We start from the raw sequence: 18,097 nt of genomic DNA, 5'->3' as shown, positions 1-18,097 counted from the left end.
TAACAACATCGTCTAAATCCCAATAAGAATGAGAATAAGTGTTACCCTATCACCTAGATTTAGATGCTCGTCTAGGAGAGACTAAACTGAAATCATTTACTCTTCACAAGTAGTTGTAGCTTGAATGAAGAGATTTTGTACTACCTTTTGATTAGCCTTCTTCTTTAGTGCTAGCCTTCATCAAGGCTGAGTCTACCATTCGCCCCCAGAGTGCCGACAGACACTCAGTGCAAACTTTTATATAAATGGATGCTTAGGAGTGTGGATTTGTATGTGTGAGAGCATATATTGGGCGCTGATGATGTCAGAGGGGATGTCATAGTAGCTAGTCCCTGCTATGCGTGATGGAGTTTATGGTTTTCAACCTTATGACTAACTATCATGAGATTGAAACTGCACTATGTTGTTTTTAAGAGGATGAGTCTGGGCATGTTCCTAGACTCATCTAGATATATAATAAGTGGAATCCCTTATTTGAAGATCCGAAAACCAACCATTTCTAGCAAATATGTCCTCATTTGAAGTTTGAATATAGATGTTTTAAATTAAAATGTAAAACCATCATGCATCTAGATAATCCAACATTCTAAGGTGAATTGTCTTATTTTTCTGGTGTCTTTTTTATAGCATGCATTAGTTGAGTAACGCGTGTGTGCTAATGTTATTAATACATCCCTTGCAGGTCTCTCAACACCACGAATGAATGCATGCACATGCAGAAATGATCATGCCCAAACCCATAGGCACAGCTTCAAATATTGTAACATTCAGCAGCAGCAGAAATTATGAGACAAATATAACTCTTCTTTATTCTAATGAGCATTATTTATACGATTCAATCCTGGAAAGTGTTGTCCAAGCTTTAGAGAAGTCAATATTCAGGCTGCAGTCTTTTCCAATCAGCTGTACCCACAAGGCCTCCTTAGAAGATGCACAAGGAGGGAGGAGCTGAGATACCTCAGGAAATATTAGTCCTGGAGAAATTTCATTTCTTGGTTGCAAGATATTCCCATAGGCTATATCAGCAATCAGTAACCAAATTAGATCAGCATCAATATTGCTAAGAGCAATCAAAGCTTCATTTGCAGGATCTTGCAATGCAGGAACCCCACAAGCTAACCCCACTGCCACTGCAGCAAGTGGGTCTAAAGAGCCCATCAAAGCTGGAGCACTTTTCGTGTTTCTTGCGATGTCAGTGATACACCTGAGCACTGCGTTTTGCACTTTCAGCATAGAAGCAGGAGAAAGCTCTTTCTGTACATGAATTTCTTCCCCTGGAAGAGAAGAGATACTTTTTTGCTTTTTTAGGACTTGCTGCCCGCCCTCTGATTGTAATTTCAATGCTGAACCTTGGCATAGCAAAGTAAGCATTTTTGGTGCAGCATCCTTCTGGAAGCGTCGAGAGAAAAATTCTCCTCCACAGCTGTCAACTACACTGGCAATTACTCTCAAAGATTGAAGCAGCACCTGAGACCAGGTCAATTTGCATTGAACATGTTACCCCTCCAAGCTATTTCACACATAATAAGGCCACAATAGAATACAACAATGACTTCGGTATGCATATTTCCTCATGGATTAACTGCTTATAATTCAACTCCAAAATACCAACCGGTGTAATGGTACATTTCAGGCATGCTACCAAATGTGGCCACACTCGGTGCATTGTTGGAAGTAGCTTTGGGGCCTCTGTCCCATCAAAGCTGGATGTTTCGTCAGTCCGAGTGACTAGCCTCATTGCCACATCTCTTTGTTCTTTTTCGTGTTTTGCAATTTTATCCATGCAAGAAAGAGCATCCATACCCACCTGCAAAGAATTATTAATCAAGAATCCTTCAAAACCTATAAGCATGCAACACCTCACATACATTCAAGGTAAAAATAAATATCAAACATGAAGATTACAACAATATCAGCGAGTAAATCTTTCAATGTCTGGATCGAGTAGAGCTATGTTTACCAACCTCAACTACATCAAGAGCTAAAAGGCATATACGTTGGTCTTTTGAGGCCAGTAAAGGAGCACAAGCATTAAGCGACAGCATGGTAATCTCTTCTACAGATTGGCGACACCTTTGGCTCTCTTTCAAGTTCAAGATCATCTCATTGCATACAGATATACAATCAGTATCATCATCTTGTTCTCCACTCTCCATGTGGTCTGCAGTTCAATAGGTTAAAAATCATTTACAAGAAATAGGATTCCAAAATGCTCACTGTCATTATCTGCTAAAGAAATATCAAACTCATGGGCAATGGGATGCTATAAACACAGGATTCTACCATTGAGAGAGACCCTTTGCTACTTAAAATGTGCAGTTTTCCAGACTCCTGGAAAAGGATCCTTTTACAGCTTCACGTTAAAGATACTTCTTAGAGAATGGAACAAAAATAGAACCACTTGGCATAGGAGTTTCCTGGTTTCCCTTTGGCATATTCAGGCTCCTCCCCAGGCACTTCTAGCCTGTTTGCGAGGTTGGGAATGAGGGTCTGATTCAGTACTTGCTCATCATGTCCTTCCTTGCAGAGAGGCCCAAGATTTGTGATCTGAAATTTGAAACCTGAAACATATGCTGGTTCAGATGCTCAGCAAATCATAGCTCTCTTGGAGATGCTTACTTGACATGCCTGTTACTTTCAACCTCTCTTGCACAGGGTTTGCGCTATAGCTCAGAAACTTTGGTTTGCAGTTTTTGCAGAGGCTCTCTCTACCTAAATATTAGAAACAATCCTCAATGTACCTAATCACCTTGCTCAGGTGTGTGCACCTTCAGCTACATTACTGCCCTTTGGGAGGTCTTCACAGATTTAGTGAGATGGTTTTGATACCATGAAAGAAAACAGAAGTCTATTAGACTACAGTGCCCTTTACACACAGGTAGAATACCAAATGCGCACATAGGATAAATTACTGGAATTAGAGCAAACCAATCACTGGCTACACTGCATGAAAGTGTAGCAACTGAAGGCTTCCAACACAATGATTTCATAACACTCCTAGCTGAAGAGGTGAGGGAGAAGCCACCTGGTGGCTTCACACATTAGCTTGGGCCTCTACCGCTCCTACTTGGTAGTGACAAAAGTGTGTCGCAAACACATGCATGGATGCAACATTAACATCCGACTACCCTAAAGTGTGTAAAATGATGAGTTCATGCCTGCGTGACACATGGCAAAGCCACCAAGGTACAATCAATTGAGTGGTGCCCATCCCCTCCATCCATGATGAATGTGTGGGGGTATGCCATCTCATGTGGCCCATGATGTCATGGGTGGTCTAGCCCAAGACCAAAGGTCTATTAAATAATACTGACCTAATTAAACCACCCCAAGGTGAATGCTTAAACCACGTCTACTTAAACAATCTTCATCTAACGAGCTAAATCCATAGTTGATCGCTCACTTTTCAACAGAAACGATTAAACATCCATTTATTGTCCCTATACTCTTTTAAGTCCCTTCAAAAAGCAACCAAGGGCACATTACTTACTTGATTCCTTGCTCTTTGTAGCCAGTTCTTGATATCTTGTTTCTTGCATTGATTTCCTTTCCAACATTGAATAGCCTTCACTCCTAGCTGCCTTTACAATCTCTTTCAAAGCCTGCAATCTCCTTGACAATCAGAAAATTGCATTAAAATTTAGTGCAACAACGCTGAATTGAAAGCTTTTCCTTTCAGGGTTTAATCTTCCATCAAAGTTTAAGAAATGGCCTTTTCAATGTTCTAACATAACCTCACGGTAGGAATTAAATTGGTGCTTTTTTTCGTGATGGAAAACGTTATGCCAAAGAGGCTCCTACAATCACCACAAACTAGAGAACAAATGGAATCCATGCTCAAATCATGAAAATGAGTCATAGATTCAGAAGACAACAAAATTACTCACTTTATTAGGAAGGTCCACTTCTACCCCAAGATACACTACCCAAATCCAACTTTCAAATAGTGATCGGAAGATGCATCCTCTCCTTCATTTTACCATACGATGCAAAACCTCTCCACTTAAAATATTTTCACATTTTTATTTTCACAGTTAAAAATGAAAGGTGTCATGATCCTAAAGAAAATGTATCCAACTGAAGTAGGTTCCTTTCTTTGACAAATGTATCAAACTGATTGCTTTCATAATTTATTGTTGCTTGGCGACTGATGGATGTCTCCTGTTCTTATTCTTCATTGCTTTGCATGTGATTAAAAGTTTAAAACTTGACAATATTTCCCTGCACAAGTAGCAAATGGGTCTAGCATGTGAAAAAGCTTAGTGACCCCCTTTAATGGGATTAAAATGAGCTTATGCTCACACAACATTAGGCACACCTTGTAACGTGCACTTACACCACCATATATTTTTTTACATTTTTATTATTTTACCATTAAGGTAAATATTAAGATGCTAAATATATCTTATATTTATGTGCATACGTGTTATTACGTTAAGGGTTTCCTTATTAAAACAATCTGCACGACAATATGATCATCCATTTTAGGTTTGGAGAGCTCTTGTTACTCAGTTGCAAGCATCAAACATCATTTGATGTCCAGAGTGGGTGCATGTGGTGGATCCCTTTCCAATGGATTAGAGCCATACACAGGGCTAGAAACTGTATAGATACCCAGGGATCGTATATAGACCCACAGCGTACCCCGATAAGCCCCCCCACCCCAACATCTTGTTTTTAGAGAACCCAACTCACTGCCTAGGGATCTGTCAAATTGGTCTAAACTTCATAGGGGATGGTGGACACTCTTCTAAGGTTGGAGAGGGGTGAAAATACCGTGACACATGGCACTTGGCCCTGCAAACTTCTACATTTTCAGGCACTTCTTCTAGAGGCATCTTTTCCTGCTTTGAGCATCATTTGTTCTTGAACGATGTGTGAGCTCTTGCCTCCCATGAGAGTCGGACTTGGCCCTTGGACTGTTGCGAAATTTCCTGATTGACAACAGCTGACTCTTGGATTGAGCATGGACACTCTTCGTTGCTGACGGGATCTTCTCATTGCTGGCAGTTCCTCCTTCAACCATCTATGAGCCGGTTTTTCTCTTTATAAGAAGATCTCTCTGCTCTTAGCATTTAGTGTGTGTGGAGCTAGTGTAGCTATAGTCTTTTGGATCTTTTCGTCTTGCTGTGTGTCCAGTAGCTCTTGTTAACATCTATTGTCAGCCTATGTGGATTAGCTCTCATAGTCTGTGATTCGAGTCTTTCGATGTCTCTCTCTTCATCATATACAATTGTAATCCAACGACAAGCCCTGTAGGGATGAGTGGAAGGTCAGTGTTTCTCCTTTGAATAAATGCTTGCGTGATGAGAGCAACCAACTCCGTACAGATCATTGGCAATTTGAAACACAATTGCATGTACTAATCAATTCATTAACTGAGCAAGAGAATTTGGAACCTTAGAGCTTACAAGACGAAATATATTCACCTCCATCTTACTGACATCATCCATGACACTCATATAGGTTTTGTTCAAGAGTGTAGCATCCTGGACAACATCTTCACCTTTTGAGAGACCATGGATTGACCATGAGAGCCTATTTCCGTCCTCTTGAATTTCGTGGAGTGGCCCTTTTTGGAGGGCACCATACAGCCGTTGGGCTTCTCAGAGCGTTGGATTTGAGGGGTGTCTGCCTTGTATATGGGGAGTGCTAGTCATATGCTTATCAAGGGCCTTACAAGGGAGGCCTTTCTTTCCCAGTCAGTGTGTCATGCCTGCCCTCTAGCTCCTTTTCTTTTCCTCTTTGCAGGCCTTGAGTTAACTTTTGCATTCTCAAACAACTGGTCTCACAATGATGCGCCTCCTAATTTGACAAGAGGAGTTTGCAAACAACACAGCCCATTTTGTGGAGTGCACAAGAGGGAGTCCAAGTTGCCCTCAAGGTGTGTTGTGAGGCATCTAGAGAGAGGATCAACTGGAAAAAATCTTATGGCGACTAAGGAAATTCAGGAGTTCCTGGACTAGATGGCCCCTCTTGGCTTCCATTGGATCTAGAAAGCGAAGCAGCAAATTGTCCCAGTGTTGTCGCAACTTTTGTATTGCAGCTCTACCAAGAGAGAACACCCCCTGCCCAAGAGGCCAGTTGCAGCGGTCTCATCGGCGGATTTTCTCAAAGGCGCCCCTCACCGGGAAGGGCTCACCACTGATGAGGAGTCTACATAGGGTTTGGCAGCGTTTGCTTGGGAGACTCATCCAGCCCAATCCTTAGTGTCAGGAGGAGTTTGAGCGCCAGCCCCTTCTTTGGCATCCGAATGTTCGGGATCAAGGGGCTTCATGCTGGGGAAGCGGAAGAACATTGCTTGGGCACAGTGGGACACTCGCCTAACCAGATCTTTTGGAGCATGGAGCCATATACCTAGGAAAATAGAAGCATGGGTGAGCCCTCTCTCACATGAGGGGGTTAGGCATAAGGATGCTAGAGATAGGCTCCACCATCCCTAATTCTTGGAGGGTGGTTTACACAGTGCCTCACCATGCTACTATGGGTAGTTTTCTAGGGCATGGGTGCCCCTAAGGATTCAATATTTGCACTAAGCCCTCGGCTCCTTCCGCTCCATGCATTATAGAGTGGGGCTGAGGGGTCTTCTTCAACCGAAGACAACAAAGTTGGATGGGGCATTGGATTTGCTCGAGTAGCAAAAGATCAAAGTGGTAGGCCATCTAGGCAAGGGCTAGACCATCAACCCAACACCAGCCACTTTGTGCCTTTAGTTGTGGGAGGGACGCCTCCTCCGAGAGGTACAGTGGGACCAAGTGAGTGGTTTTGGTGTTCCAAAGTGGGGCTTAGAGAGCTGTGTTGAGGTGCCATACACGACATGCATTGGTCGTCATCTTTTGTTGGAGGCAACCTACACCCTCAACCAATTAGCTATGTCTAGATATTGGCAATGCTAAATAGTCAGCTGATACCGAGCATGAATGATCAGCTCCAAAATACTCCACCGATGTACTGCAATCCCTCCATGAGTAGAAAGCCCTTGGTCTACCTCTTTTTCCATCATCCTAGCAGTTTCTTCCACCTAATGGAGGACCTAGTTTGGCCGGTTCTCATCTAGTTGGATCTATTGAACAATACCATCAGAGTGAGGCCTCTTTTGCATCTTTGGTTGCCCCAGTATAGCTGGGGATTCTAAGGACACTAGCTCCATTTCAGCAATGCTTTTACTCATTTACCTACTGTGCTATCTTGTCCTCCACCATTCGGTCCTATTTCAGCTCTTTTATAAAAGTCCCAACGTTAGAAACTTGGGTACTCTCCAACAATGGAGTCATGAAGGTGCAATTCATCATGGATGACCCTGCCACCCTCCTTACAGCAAGTTGTTGGAGCCCTTGAGCGAAGGCAATTTTTGCCGAGTGAGTTAACATTTTTCATCTTCTCCACCCATAGTCAAGACCCTTGGCGTGAGGCAGAGTTTATTAGGATGCAGGGGAGCCTTTGGTTTGGCCAGCACCAACATGACGGACTTCAAGAGTGACTTAATAAATTTTACATTGGTGAATGTCCATTGCATAGGGGTGGCTCCACAATTATACTAGCACGCATGAGAATGGTTAGACCATTCTCCTATTCTATTACATTTGAAGTCTCTACTGAGAATTCCACATGCATAGTACAAGCAAGGGGAGGTTCAACAAGCCATGGCACAAATATGGATGGTGGTAAACACCCTCCCGTAGGATGGGTGAGCCAAAGGGATGGCAGACGCCATTGAAATGAGTAGTGCAGGGCTACACATGAGCCGCAGTGCAAGTAGACCCTTCAGGAGATGCCAGCATGCACTAAGGTGGATCTAGCCTCCATTGAGTGGCTCAGAGAACACGAGCCAATGGTAAATGGATACATATGAGAGTATTAGACTCCATGTACAGCAAGCAGGGTACTCTTATAAATGCTCTAGAGCATGTAGGGTGTAGCAAGATGATAAGATGATATAAAACCACGGCTCACTAGTTGGCAGGGACTCAACTCCAATGCTTAAGAAATGATGAAAGGTAGCTCCACTGTGACCCACAATAGATCCTAGACATGGCTACTTCCTTCAACTGCCAACTCTTCTAAGCAGCAAAGGAGGCCCCATCGGTGGTGGCATCCAAAGAGTAAGTCTAAACCACATCCACACTGTGGCAAACCCAAGCATGATGCAGTTGGAGGCCCTTCCATGGATGAGAAGTTGCTTGAGTCTCTAAAGGCCCTTTGGTGCAAAAATGCCTGGTTGGATGGCTTGTCTCTGTTGTTGTTTTCTTGTTTTTCCTAGAGTAGATTCACAATCCTTTGCAATTGGCTCTCCAAGATATCGTTGATTCAGGACTACTCCCTCAAATACTTGAACGAGGGTGGGTAACGCCTAATCCCAAAGGGAGGGACCACAGAGATATGACTTCGCCCTCCATCTCCCCAAAACGTTTTCCATGACACTTAGACTGGTCTTGTTCAAGAGAGAAGCATCTTGGACAGCATCTTCACTTTTTGGGATGTTGTTGACTAGGCATGAGAGGAGTCTCAACCTCTCACAAGTTTCCTCTTGGGTTTGAGAAGGACTGACCTTCGTGGATGGCACCATGCACAGATTGAGCTGTTCGAATCAATGGATTCTTGCATTATAACATCGATCTAGACAATCTTCTTCAGCATCGGCCCTACTAGTTCGCTTCAAATGGAGTTGCAGCTCCAACACAATGATCCCGAGGATAATGAAGATAAAGATAATGATTGTCCCATTACTTGTTTTGGCATTGAATAATGGCAAAGCACATACAACATTTCATTTTCCAAATCAAATACGCTCGAGCAATATTTAAACTGAGGGACAACAAGCTACCAACAGCTCCACTCACCAGCTCAAGCTAGAAACATGAACCCCTATGTTATTGTGTCAAATTAAGACGTTCATACACTGCCCTTTAGTCAAACATGCCCTTTAGTCAAACACTAGAAGGATGCCAGAGTTCTCAAGCACCTATGTAGTACATAGGCTGCATTATGGCTATGTGATTTCACTAACATGCAGTAGAGGCAGGAATTCGATGACATACTCTGATACTTTTGATTATCGTTTCTCAATGAAATCAATTGCTTTGTCATAGCACAACAAGAGACAAGTATCTCTTTCTCATTCATGATTGCATTGAATCCATATATAACTGCTTAAGAATGCATATGCTTAAGGATTTTGATGGTGTATGGTTCAATCATTTGTCATTACCCTCAACATTGGTATGGTATTTCCGGGATGGGATCGTCTTCCAGGAATTTCAAGCTGTAATGAGATGGTCCTCATCTGCATATTCCACCAACTACTGACAGGTTAAAATAATTTCCGCTTTACAATTGTTGCAACGTACACAATTTCAATCAAATATGCTCAATGAACCAAAAAATAATACGAGAAGGTACTAAATCACTCACCCAACCCTTAAGCTTGGTTATGCTCAAGGATACCAGCAGGCTAGCCTGCTAGTTCTGGAAATTTTAAAAACTCTAACAAAACCATAATACAGGAGAAAATTCCAAGGGACTCATATCAGGATCAATATCTTTCACCTTTCAGATTTGCTTACAAAAGATATGAGGGTGCAAGGGAGAGGGAAAACGATGCAAAGAAGGAGAGAAAAACAAAGGAAACAAGGCGAGGAAAGCCATGCAGAGGAAAAGGACAATTCACAGAAAGACGAGAAGAAGGTGAAACCGGCCTTCAATGATTTAAAGGGCAGTAAACCTAACAAGTAACCAGTCAACAATGTTACATTAACAATTCAGCAAAAGTATTACCAGCAGACGGAGCTAGAGTGCCCCTGCACCAAGACAAAGACACAGATTTGCCCCAAACCTTGGCGCCCCTTTCGGTATTTATTTACTTAAGTGAGAGGCCCAGCATTCCAGGCCACAAAAAGGATACATTCCTGCTTACAACAAGGGCGTTCCACATCCCAGTGGGAATCCACATACCCTGCATATCCCTTAATGTTCACCGCTCTCACTAAACCTGGCAATAAGAATCCATCTCTATTCCAGATTGACTGCACTCAGCCTGGAACTGTTACTAGCATCCCACTCAGCCACTCAGTTCCCCACAGCTGTCACTAGTGCCCAATTAGTCATCCATCTTCTCAAAGCAGAGAAAGAAAGCATACATAGGCTTTCTCCACTGTCCAGGACTGCCATGACCAATAGTCTCTCACCCTGTGGGTCGCACATATCCTGATACATCAACTTGATTCCCATAAGAAAACTAGCATCACAACACATTCCAAACATTAGCTCTCACACCCAAATGACCATAGGCATCCATTTCTGTCCATACACCTGCAAAGGCTTGGAGTTATTACTAGCATCCCATACGGGGTCACTCAACTCCCCTCACTGCCACAGGTGTCCACGGACTCACTGAAATACCCAAGCAACAGGTGAGTGCATATCTGATCAGCCCACAAGCTCGGAAGCTAGAATCTGAACTGCAAGCATCCAATGTAGACCACCCTGCCAACTAGTCTTCTCCAAAATACTTGTACTCAGCTTAGGACTCTTTCTAGCGGCCAAGACTTGGTCACACAATCCCCTCCAAATGCCTCAAGTGCCCATTTGTACACCCACCTGCTCACTGCAGTGAGAAAAGGCATATCTACTCAGCCAACATCAAAAGAGCCTAGAACAAAGGGATGACCACCTGCTGAAAAGTCCCCACGTGACAAGAGTTCCAATGGGATCCGCTAGCCCTTCTCTAACAATTTGTGAATAAAGGGAAGGTCCCTGTATGACCAGCCAGCACAACCAGAGCAGCTCATGGTCATCTAACAAAAACAGTAGATAAAGGGAAAGTCCCTGTATGACCAGCCAGCTCACCCAGAGCAGTTCATGGTCATCTAACAAAAACACTGACGAAGCCTTGGAAGCAGCCCGTGAGAATCTGACGGAAACAGCCCGTTCACCTCAGCATACGCTGTCTGTTCAACTGGCAAAACAGTCTGTGCATATCTCGTACAAGAGCTGTACACACGCAGCCGTACGTGTGGCAACCCTCACGTGTAGCAGCCCGTACTTATGGCAGCCCGTACAATAGTCGTACGGTAGTCCGTACGTGTAGCAGTCGTACACAGGCCACACACACAAGTGCCCGTCATGCCCAAGGCGTCCCTTTTCTCTTCATGAAAGATCCCGTCGTCCATCTTTACATGGCATTTTCTTCCTGGAGACTTCAAAGACCTTCCTTGCTAAATGCATTTTTTGCATGGGCATGCCGCGTGGCAGCCCACCTTTTAAAAAATCCCCCCAAGCCCTAGTTGATCAAACCAATGACCAACTTTACAGCTCAATTGCCCCTTGCCCCTTCTAGTGGGACCAAACCAATGGGCAACTTTGGATTCTAAGGTTCTTTGACCCCTTCTTGGTCTAAACCACAAAATTCACCCCCAAGGCACAAGGGCTAAGTATTCTAGCACATCAAGCAAGCCATGACCTCACTCTTTGTTTTCCCAAGGGTTCTAGCGCATCAAGCAATCCATGACCTCACTCTTTGTTTTCCCAGGGCCCACATGCAGCCCAACTGCATGCACTAGAAATCACGCCCTCGGGACAGAAGGTGATGGCATACAAGATGGAGCTAGGTGAGAAAAAATGTCCAAAAGAAAAGTGGGGGACAAAGATGTTATGTGCATGTTGAGAATGGTGAGAGGAAAACACCAAAACGTGGATATGTAATGAGAATGCAAGAGTTGCGTTACAAAGAATGACCAAATTGAGGAATATTTCCTCTTGATGAGGTTTGGGTGAGAAGATGAAACAAATTTTGAGCTCCAAAGCTGCCCAAGCTAACCGCAAAGTAAGTTATGCTGAAGGTGAGGACACTCGGGAATGTATATAGGCAAAAATGGAATGGGACTTGAGGGGCTTAAATCAAGAGTGCACCAGATTTCACAAAGATCAGGCGAGGAGCTTCTAGAATTGGCCAAAATTTGGGCACCCATGTACTCAAGCTACACTAGGCCTCGTGGCCCCCTCTGCATGCCACAAAGTACTATATGCAAGCCACGAAAGTTAGAAGGTGGGTTAGAAAGCATAGCCCATTAGAGTGTAAAAAGTGTGTTAAAATAAGGAGCACTACCTGCCTGTGAGCCCCCTTTGTAAGGACATTAGCGTTGCCCATGTTTTGTAGGTGGTCTATGTATGAGGAGACATCAGAGGAGTTTTGGGATCCTCGGAGTTGTTTTTCCTGGCCTCTGGTGCTTTTATTTGGAGCAGCAAGAGGCTGCGCAGTAGAAGCCCCCAAGTGTGGGAAACCCCTCATCTAGGGCCTCTTATAGGCTGCTGAACCAGTCTGCCAGCAGCTGGTCAGCCAGCCAACATGCTGGTTGGCTGACAGGTCAGCCCAATAGACCTTCTGCTCTACCCACAGATCTGCTGGTCGGCCAATTAGGTGCCTATATAAGTCCCTCCCCTCCCTTTCATTTTTTGAGTCCCCCCGCCCCCAGTGCCTCTACATCCCTTCTATTCCTGCCTACCAAACCTCTCCTACTGGCAGCAGTTCCTTTTGTTTGATGGAACCATAGAGTGAGCATGTTGTCTCTGGTTCATTCATTTTATGTTCTGTAATAGAACTCAGCACAGTAAAACTGTGTTCTCTAAGTATTTCATGAGTTGAACTTGTGTGAAGTGCTTAGTTGTAGTGGACTTCTCTATCCTAGCACATCTCTCTGGAGGCTAGTGTGAGTCAGTTAGAGGGAAAGCACGCACCCCTACTTTCATTGATCACCTAGGAGGGGAGGTATCCTTGCAAGCTGATCTAATGATACAGATACTATTGTACGCACTTGGCATAGTCCTCATTTCCTCTTCAGCGGCAGGCATACAGAGACACCTAGAGGCCCTAGAGGTGGTTTGCAAGGAGAGAGCCCTAACAGTCAGCCTTGGCAAGACCAAGGTTATGATCTTCAACACCTTACTCATCGACACAACTTCACTTACCGAGGAGAGACGATTGAGATTGTGCAGTCATACACCCATCTAGGAACAGTCTTCACCAAGCCAGTTTTCACAATGACTTCTGCAGCCAGGACATGGCTCACAAGAGGGCAGGGAGCTCTGGCTCGCTAGAGCTTAGTGCTTGTCAGGCACACTTCCAGGACCATCCGACGAAGGGATGGCTATTTGATACAGTTGTGAGGCCAACAGTCATGTATGCAGCACCCTTCTAGGGAAGAGACCTATTGGCACCGGAGTAGCATAGATTTGAGAAGCTATATGTGATTACAGTCCACAATGATTCGGAGTAAGCCCTCGGTTCCTTATTAGATCGTACAGGCAAAGTTAACTTTGACACCACTCCAAATTGATGCCATCTTCCAGACGGTGACATATCTTCACAAGGTTTGGGCCTTGCCTACCAAGGTTGGCACTAGAGTCATCCAGATCACTAGCAAAGGGCGAGGTTAGCAACACCTTGTACGCACACACATTCAAATGGTTCACTAGCTAGGGTATACACATAAACCGTCCGCACTCCTTGTCCCTCTATCAACCGTATCATACAATTGGATCTACTCCAGCTCTATATATCAAGGACTTGAATGCCTCGTCCCTCTAGATCTCATATGATGAGATCAACCGTATCATACAATTGGATCTACTCCAGCTCTATATATCAAGGACTTGAGGGGGAGCCAAGAGTTCTCCACCAAGATCTAGTTCTACCATGACCATTTCCTGAAAGTATCAGAGGATGGAGTGATTATCAAGCCCCAATATTTGGAGGACAGATGAGTCTCACACGCATTGAGAATTGCCATCGGGCAGATGAAGGTCTTGTCCCATCAGCTCAGGATCAAGGCAGGGAGAGCCATAGGCACGCCTAGAGAGAAGCGGATATGCAAGATATGCACACTCGCACTGGCGAATATGCAGGCTATGCACACTAGGAGAGGTGGAGATAGAGCAGCACTTTCTTTGTACTCGCCCAATCTAGTATGAGATCCTATGTACTTGCCGAGACCATGCACACTGGCAAAGGTGGAGACAAAGGAGCACTTCCTACCATGAGATCCGAGGACAGCACCATTCTTTTTCAAGAGGGGTACGGTTGTGCGCCACTCTTTGCACTTATCCACTTTCATGACTAGGGTCTGCATTGGCCTGTATTTCATGGAGATGCTGCGACGCAAAGAGACTTTATTGCAGCAAATCAGTCAACAAGAGGTGACAGTGCCACATGAGACAGAGGCTGATCGTGCACAGTGACATGTCATAGATTTCTATGCTTTCGAGTCAGCCCAGGACATAGTCGAGTAGAGGAGGAGGAGATAGCCAATATGAGGACAGCATGGATCAATGGGAAGAGACGGCGCAAAGTGGTTGAGCGAGGGACACAAGGACCACGCATGATGTAGAGGTTGACCAGAGCACAAACAATGAAGGTCCAGTCCATTCCATCTCTACTCAGAGGGGACTAACCGAGCCAAGGCGTCACTCTAGATATGGCCAAGCAAATATAGAGATCACGAAGACCACGCCTCCCACCACTGCGGGAGACAACCCGACAGACCCAAATACGAGACATCTTCACTAGCTCACAGGATAGCCACCATGGCACCTGGCGGTCTATTTTGAGTAGTTTTTGAGTTTTGAGTTTTTTGCGCTTTTTAGCATAGCACTCAGCAAGGGCCCTAGTGAGCCCTTTGCCTCAGCCCACAATGGCTTGTATGAGATACCCTTCAATTATACTTTCTCTCATAGGGCCACAACGACTTCCAAAGACGTCGATGTATCTTTCTTTCTTTGTCTGCATGGTATCGGCCCTAAGTGTTCAAATAGAACACTCTGCAACACTTTTTCAAAGACAGCCCCCCCCCCCAAAAAAAAAAACCTTTGTTGGCTGATGCAAGGATACAGATACTGTTGTAAGCAGGTGACATAGTCCTCCTGTCTTCTTCAACAGCAGGCCTACAAAGGCACTGGGAGGCCCTACATGTGTTTTGCACAGAGAGAAACCTGACAGTTAACCTTGGCAACACCAAGGTTATGATCCCCAACACCTCACGGGCATTACTTGACTGGCATAGCCTCACTTATCAAGGGTAGCAATGGAGACTGTATAGTCGTACACTTTACCTAGGGGCAGTCTTTGCAAGTCCAGTCTTCAGGAGGACCCACACAGCCAAGGCATGACTTACACAAGGGCACCGAGCTCTTGCTCAGCTAGAGAGACTATGGTTTGAGGCACATTTCCAGGACCCACCAACAAAGGGATGGCTATTCAACACATTAGTGAGACCGACAGCCATGTATACAGCACCCTTCTGGGCAGGTGATTTATCAGCGACTGCGTTGGACGCTTCGAAAGGCTGCAAGTGACTATGTGATCCAAGATGATTCAGAGCAAGCCCACAATCCACCTCCAGATCATACAAGCAGAGTTCACTACTCTAAGTTGATGCCATCTCCCGGATGGTTACTTATCTTTACATGCTCTGGACCTTACCTAGATGGAGGTACTAAGATTGACACGAGAGTCATCTACACGACTAGCTGAGAGTTGGGTTAGCATGGCTTGGTACGCACCCATATCCAAATGGTTAAGCAGCCAGGACATTCAGATGGACCGTCTCTCCCCCTTTGAGTACAGTCTAGATGCCCCTAATCCACGAGATGAGATCAACCGTATTATATGATTGGACATACTCCAGCTCTATAAGTCATGGACTTTTGGGGGGGGGGGGATTAGGATTTTCCCACCAAGACCCAATTCTACCGTTATCAATTCCTGAGAATATCGAAGGACAGAGTGATTATAAGACCCCCCAGTACCTGAAGGACAGACAAGTCTTACACGCCCTAAGGATTGCCATCGGACAGATACGGATCTCATCCCATCAGCTCAGGATTGAGGCAGGGAGAGCCACAAGTACAACCAGAGAGCAACGGATCTATAGACTATGCACATTGGAGGAGGTGGAGATACAGGAGCACTTCGTTTAACTTGAAACCAGCATCAAGGCTAACAAGAGGGTGGTAAAACACTAACCAAACAAAATCCTTCACCAAAGAATACTCAGCAAACACTCCACAGATAGATAGGGGGGAGCTAGAGCGCTCCTGCTCAAATACAAAGACACAAACTAGCCCCAAAGCCTTGCCGCCCCTTTCGGTATTTCTTTATTAATTGAAGAGTGCCACAAAGAGATTACACCGTGAGTACCAACTCACACGCATTCAATGCTCTTCCCTCACTCGGAGGCATCAATATCACAACACATTAGCCCTACGGGGCTCTACTATCACATCCATGTGACCATAGGCCATACTCAGTGCAAACACCTGCATTTTAATATGGGAGCCATTATTTACAGCCCAAGCAAGGCCACACACTCCCAAATCGATCACAAGTGTTCACTGATCCATTCCGATACCCAAACAAGGTGAAAGCATAACTGAGCTGCCCCCGGTGCTCAAAAGCACAATAAATATCTGCAAGCATTCACTGTGATCACTCTGCCAAGCAAGTCTCAATGCTCACGGGCATTCACTAGGAGTGAGTGCAAAGGTGCATCCTTATGAAACCAAAATCTCAACCGAGCCCAATCATGAACTATTTGCACACCCTCATGGACTCAAAGCCTGTCCGATCAAGCTGAGATGAACCTCCACTCAGCCACTTAGTAGCAGCCCAAAAACAAGAGAGGAGAGAGTGGCTGTCATACAACTCATACCATCACAAAGCCATTCTCATGCAAACAATAGCCATAGTAGCCCATGCTTTCCAAACACCCCGTACTTGGTAAGCTGCTACAGTCCGTACAGCATGGAGTAAATGACCGTACGATCCGTACATTGCAGCCATACAAGTGAAAAGACAACTTCCATACAACCTGCATTTAATGGCCAAACTACTCCGTATAGTCCGTGCAAGGAGCTCCTCCGTGCCCGTATGTGTTGAATGCACATGTACGATCTGCCGTACCCGACCGTACTGTCGTACAGCTTCAGCAAGAGAAGACCAACCCCCCTCTCGGTGGCCATGCAGCCTGCATTCAATGCCTTCCATACCCGTAAGGCCTCAGCCAAGGTCCCGTCAGCCAACCTCTTGCTCCCGGCGTCCCCTTCCACTCGTGGCCTTTTCTTTTCCTTCTCCCTGTAAGCTTCCGTCACCAACCGTTCCTTGCCCAAGGCCTTCCTTGGGCTTCCTTTCAAAAAGGGTCTGCACGGGCTTGCCATGTGACAGTCCATGCCTTGGGTTGCCCCCAAGGGCCTCATTTGCCCCTAGGCCCCTCACTAGAAGGAACGAGTGCAAAGGTGCATCCTCATGAAATAAAATCTCAACCGAGCCCAATCATGAGCTATTTGCACACCCTCATGGACTCAATGCCTGCCCAATCAAGCTGAGATGAACCTCCACTCAGCCACTTAGTAGCAGCTCACGAGACAGTGGCTGTCGTACAACTCATACCGTCACAAAGCCATTATCGTGCAAACAATAGCCATGGTAGCCCATGCTTTCTGAATACCCCGTACTTGGTAAGCTACTACAGTGCATACACCTTGGAGTAAATGACCGTACGATCCATACGTTGCAGCCAAGTGAAAAGACAGCTTCCGTACAGCCTGCATTTAATGGCCAAACTACTCCATATAGCCCGTGTAAGGAGCTCTTCCGTACCTGTATGTGTTGAATGCACGTGTATGATCTGTCGTACCCGACCGTACCATTGTACGGCTTCAGCAAGAGAAGACCAACCCCCCTCTCGCTGCCCGTGCAGCCTGCATTCAATACCTCCCGTACTCGTACGGCCTCAGCCAACAAGCTCCTGTCAGCCAACCTCCTGGTCCCGACGTCACCTTCCGCACGTGGCCTTTTCTTTTCCTTCTCCCCATAAGCTTCCGTTGCCAACCTTTCCTTGCCCAAGGCCTTCCTTGGGCTTCCTTTCCAAAAGGGTCTGTATGGGCTTGCCATGTGGCAGCCCATGCCTTGGGTTGCCCCCAAGGGCCTCATTTGCCCCTAGGCCCCCCTCTAGAATGGCCTTTTTAAAAGCACACCAATGACCAACCTTAGTTCTAAGGTTCTTTGGGCCCCTCTTGGCCCTAGAACTTGCATTTGTCCCCAAGGCAC

At 45.4% G+C, this 18,097-nt stretch overlaps 1 protein-coding gene across 2 annotated transcripts in view; it reads right to left on the bottom strand.

Annotated features, from left to right (window-relative positions):
* Positions 1-822: 822 nt before the first annotated feature.
* Positions 823-18,097, bottom strand: part of LOC147898252 (ARM repeat superfamily protein) — a 124,559-nt gene continuing 107,284 nt past the window's right edge. The window contains exons 13-17 of one of the 2 annotated variants that reach the window (XM_087379320.1): positions 9,209-9,283; positions 3,491-3,602; positions 1,965-2,161; positions 1,613-1,807; positions 823-1,467 (exon numbers count right to left, since the gene is read on the bottom strand). In XM_087379320.1, coding sequence (XP_087235446.1) covers positions 823-1,467; positions 1,613-1,807; positions 1,965-2,161; positions 3,491-3,602; positions 9,209-9,283 — 1,224 coding nt within the window. The remainder of the gene's footprint in view (positions 1,468-1,612; positions 1,808-1,964; positions 2,162-3,490; positions 3,603-9,208; positions 9,284-18,097) is intronic. The other variant, XM_087379322.1, reaches the window with a different exon arrangement.

The sequence above is a fragment of the Dipteris shenzhenensis genome, chromosome 9, assembly GCF_047967505.1.
Source record: "Dipteris shenzhenensis isolate YYH24624 ecotype China chromosome 9, Dip_SZ_1.0, whole genome shotgun sequence".
NCBI classification, from domain to species: Eukaryota; Viridiplantae; Streptophyta; class Polypodiopsida; order Gleicheniales; family Dipteridaceae; genus Dipteris; species Dipteris shenzhenensis.
The sequence above is the reverse complement of the archived record's forward strand: the minus strand, read 5'-3'. Positions and strand labels throughout refer to the sequence as shown.